Genomic DNA, 4,799 nt, shown 5'->3' with positions numbered 1-4,799 from the left:
CTGGGGCTGGATGCCATGGTACAGACGTGGCCGAGGCTTTGTCTGTACGCCTTTCCCCCGATCGCTCTGCTCCCGGGAGTTCTGGAGAGAGTGCGCCGGGACGGTGGAGCCCCGTTCTGGCCGGGCCGAGTATGGTTCTCGGACCTGATTTCTCTCCTCGACGGCGCTCCGTGGGAGATTCCCGTCAGGAGAGATCTCCTCTCACAGGCGGAGGGTATGATCTTCCACCCCCGCCCGGAGCTGGGGAAGTTGTGGGTGTGGCCCCTGAGGGGGCACAACTCGTAGCTTCTGGTCTCTCAACCGAGGTTGTTGAGACCATCCTCCAATCCAGAGCTCTCCCCACGAGGAAACTGTACGCCTTGAAGTGGAAACTTTTCATTTCTTGGTGTGGAGACCGCCAGCTCGACCCAGTTAACTGCCCGGTTGGTACAGTGCTGGAGTTCGTGCAGGCCTGTTTCTCCACAGGGTTGACCCACTCCACCCTGAAGGTCTACGTAGCGGCTATTGCGGCCTACCACGCCCCTCTTGGTGGGCAGACAGTGGGCAGACACCCCCTAGTTACACGTTTCCTCCATGGTGCGCTGAGGCGTGCTCAGTGCACACTGGCTAATGTACTAAAATATATATTATCAGATATTGCTCACTGAATGTTATTACATGACAGAAGGAAAAACTGTGCTGCTCTACAACTTTGCTTGCTAGCTGACAAGTGACATTAGCTTGCTAGCTACAGTTAGCTACTTGTTTCTATGGACAAAATAAAATTTTTAAAGGGGCTTTGTGAAATAATTTTCAAGCTTTTAATTGCCAATGTGTGAACAGCATATAACATAACTTTAAAAATGAGAGCCTGTTAGAGCCAGACTAATTTTTATGTGAACTTTTGCTGGGAAAAATCAAGGAAAACGTCTCAGGTTACGTAAGTAACCCTAGTTCCTCGAGGGAACGAGACGCTGCGTTGCGGTGCCATACTTCCGGCGTCCCTGCCAGCGCTTGCTTCATTCCTAGAAGCTGACGCTGGTCTCACCGCACGTGCTTTTATAGCTTCCTGGTCATTACGTCACCCGCCGTGACGTCTCGCCCATATATTGGTCTGATTACACACGAGGTTCAGAGCCCGTCACGCTGAAGGGCGTTCCCCATGCGTTTCCGATGCAGCGTCTCGTTCCCTCGAGGAACTAGGGTTACATACGTAACCTGAGACGATTTGTCCCTAAACTTTTGAAAAAAAAGTCTCAATAGGGGCGGGGAAGTCGCTAAATTGGCAACACTGCACAGACGGAGTGTGTGAACCTGGCATTACGTTTGTATGCCCGCCCGGTTTGTTCTGTTCTCATTCTCCGTTTTGGGGCGCTGCATTCTGATGCGGAATAGGGTGCGGAAAATCATGCTATAAAGCGATTTAGAAATCGCGCACGCTCATTTTATGACGATTTCGATTAATCGCACAGCCCTACTACATACTGAACATTATTTACCTGTGTGGGTTCTGAGATGCGCCTTGAGGTGAGAACTTTTAAAATAGGTTTTCCGACAGCCTGGGAAATTGCAGACATAGTTGCGCCTGCGGGAAAAGTCGACCTGTGTGGCGCTGCTCTGTCCCGAGGGCACGTATACAGGTGCTGGAGCCAGAGGCAGGAGCTTGGTGTTGCCTAGGGTCATAACAGTCTGTTGGCACTGTGGAGCCGAAGAAACTGGTGACTGCGGCATCACGAACATCACTGTCCCCTGAGGCACTGTAGAGCCCATCAGGAGCTGCTGTGGTAAGATAGACTTCACCCCAGGGCTGGGATTCTGAATAAACGTGGCTGAGATGACTCCAGGTTGGGCCACCGGGAACATTTGGCATATGATTGGCGGACTGGAGGTTAGGGGTGGCGAATGAGCAGATGATGTAATGGAGGGCTTATCAGCCTTAGAAGGACGTCTGCTGATGTTTTGGCACGTGCCTCCTGTAGGGGTGTCGGTCTCGGGTTGGTGGGATAAGGTGGGTGATGAAGGAACTTTCTCAGTCTTTTGTGGGTAGACAGCTTGTGGAATGTTCTGATATAAGGAGCTGTCGGCTGTGTGGCGTATTACGCTGGTTGCCATGGCTCTGCAAGGTGAGGGTGTGTTTTTTTCTGTGGGGTACCCAGAATAGGGCATCTGAGCGATGGAGGTCATAGTAGGGCATGCAGATCTCAGACTCGGGAGGCTGGGACAGGGCCGGGCCAACGGGGAAGGCGGGGCTGGCACTGATGTGGTGTTGGAGGTGTCAGTAAAGCTGGGGCTGTGTGGTGGGGTCATGCACTGCAAGGAGAGAAGGCAATCGGAGTTAAGAGGCGCACAATATATTGGTACCATATCCTCAACAGCCGATATTAGAGATTTTTTTTATCAATATTCGATAAATAAAGACCAATATTGTATTTTATTTTATTGTGCATGCAATGAATTACTTTTTTCTTTGCATTTTTATTTTGCTGTTATCTAACACACATAAAGTTAATCTTTAAAAACACTAATAATTTAATACTATTGTTAAATGTAATCTTTTTAGGGATGCACCAATATTAAAATGGCCAATAATGGTAGGCTGATTTTTATTTTTATGTTACAGCCAACAACCGATAAATGGCAGACATTAAAATTGTAAAAGTAATAAATAAAAAATAAAACATGTTCAATTTACACATAAATATAAATATTATAATGTACAGTATGAAAAAATGTATTCATTTTGAGATTTGTATATTTAATTGTGCATGCTAATTTTCTGTTTATATTTAGATTACCTTTGCTGTCATTTAACATGAACTTAAAAGTTAAGCTTTAAAAACAATTTAGCAAATGTCAATTTATATACATTTTTAATACTGTACATTATAATGTTTTGATGTCTAAATTCACATAAATTTGGTTTTAGTATTTTATCTTTAATTTAATTTACTTTTAAATTTTTTAAGTATAAAATATCGGCTATTTATCTGTTATACACCATAATTATCGGCTTATCTGTCTCGGACATTTAAATGTTGATGCATCCCTAAAAAGCAAGCTCTTTGGCAAACAACTAAATCTCATTGTGGAATTTTATATGGATGACTGGCTTCTCTATTCAGTAATATCATAGCTGTACTATTTTGTCTGTTCATGTCTCAGCATCATTACAGCACGGGTGATTCGTGTAATCACAGTGAAGGAGCCTGTGCTGAAGTTCAGTTTGCAGATGTAGCTTATCTCAAGACTTCCATCTGTCCAGGGTGTCATAAAACCCACCCAAAGTTTTCAGCAAACAAATCAGGTTCTGATAAGAGCTTTGTGCTACACCATGCGGCGCCAGAAGACTGTGAGGTTCTCCGGAGTGAATGTTGACAAATTAAACAGAGCTTGAAGTGTATATATTTTATCTTCTAGCAGATCATTCAAATTAAAGATGACTTACCAGTGAAGAGAGCGAGACAAAGTCTTTTGGGGTCTCCGGCAGTTCGGGGTGCAGGAGAGAATCGCAGGAGTCTGACGCTGGTGTGAGAGGGCGAGGTTTGAAGGCATTGGGTTTTGTAGACACCTGACTCCAGAAGCTCATATAGACCAGAGCTTCAGCAGCCTCAAGATCATTGTATTCCAATACACTGCACGAAGAGTGCTCATTGTGCTTTTTCCTGTCCAGGAAATCCTCACAGACATCCATCCGAGCTCCCTGAGAAGAGCCACAAGAAGACAACAAAACTAATGTAACATATAGCTTTACAGGTGAAAGTAAGCCCTCTGGTTGTTTTGACACATACAGCTCAGCTGCTGGGTGGATCTGAATGAGTCTGGCTCTGTCTTTATCTATTCATGGATCCAGAAGCAGTATGACAGTTTAACAGAGAAGCCCTTTTTAACCTCCCATCACTAGACCGAAGTCCTCCCACTGCCAAATAAAGCCAAAACAATGACGTGCTCACAAGCCGGCTTTGAGCAAATCTCGAAACCCCCTAACAGACATGGCTCGACGGTGCCAGAGGCCAGAAAACCTTGACTGACAGCAAGCCCCTCCCAGTCGCTGCTCCTCAGAAAAATAATACCATTAGCCAGCAGCATCCATGTGTTTTTTTTACAGCATGGTTAACAAGGTGACTTGACTTCTGTTCAGCATGCATAGTAAGCAGTATGGTCATCTCAGCCTCAATGCTTTACATAATACAATACACTGGTGGGATATCCAGTGGGATCCAAAAGACAACTTCTCTTCTGCATTTTTCTCATTTTAAATGAGAATGCCAGATCAATGTGGTCTCAGAGGTTTGGACACCACTGAATACCAAATATTTAATGAATTTTACACTAGAATTCCACTTGCTGATGTCAACATAAATTAACAACAATGGAGACAAAGTAAAATGTATATACACACAGACAAGTATAAAAATATTAAGGCAAGACACTAATAAAAATAAAAAGTTAAACAATGATTACTTGCTAGCAGACATCAACTTGAGGGTTAACAGGAATAACGGTTTGTCTACTACAAAAGAGCGGTGTTGTTTATCATCACAGGGCAAGTCAAGTCGGAGGTGGATACAGATGCATGTGTTCAGAACTTTATACATTTGAGATGCATTGTAACATTTCGTGATGCTGATGAATAGTTACAATGTACGTGAGAGTCGGATCCATTACCAGTTCAACACAATCAGTGAATCATAAGCAGCTCGTTTCAAATATTATAATAAATATTGTATAATTAAATATTCCGATCTTACCCCACATAATTCTTCCATGTTAGAAAACTGACTTGTTGACATCTGCTCAAAACGTATGAAAAATAACTAAAT

General features: G+C 43.9%; 1 protein-coding gene across 1 annotated transcript in view; it reads right to left on the bottom strand.

Annotated features, from left to right (window-relative positions):
* The window catches only part of LOC107594789 (Krueppel-like factor 11), a 9,765-nt gene extending 4,966 nt beyond the window's left edge, over positions 1–4,799 (bottom strand). Inside the window, exons 1-3 of the mRNA XM_016284967.1 lie at positions 4,728–4,799; positions 3,425–3,679; positions 1,479–2,289 (exon numbers count right to left, since the gene is read on the bottom strand). Of these exons, the coding sequence (XP_016140453.1) occupies positions 1,479–2,289; positions 3,425–3,679; positions 4,728–4,769 (1,108 nt within the window). The 5' untranslated portion in view covers positions 4,770–4,799. The remainder of the gene's footprint in view (positions 1–1,478; positions 2,290–3,424; positions 3,680–4,727) is intronic.

Source organism: Sinocyclocheilus grahami, unplaced genomic scaffold, assembly GCF_001515645.1.
Source record: "Sinocyclocheilus grahami isolate Dianchi unplaced genomic scaffold, SAMN03320097.WGS_v1.1 scaffold191.1, whole genome shotgun sequence".
In the NCBI taxonomy this organism is placed as follows: domain Eukaryota; kingdom Metazoa; phylum Chordata; class Actinopteri; order Cypriniformes; family Cyprinidae; genus Sinocyclocheilus; species Sinocyclocheilus grahami.
The sequence above is the reverse complement of the archived record's forward strand: the minus strand, read 5'-3'. Positions and strand labels throughout refer to the sequence as shown.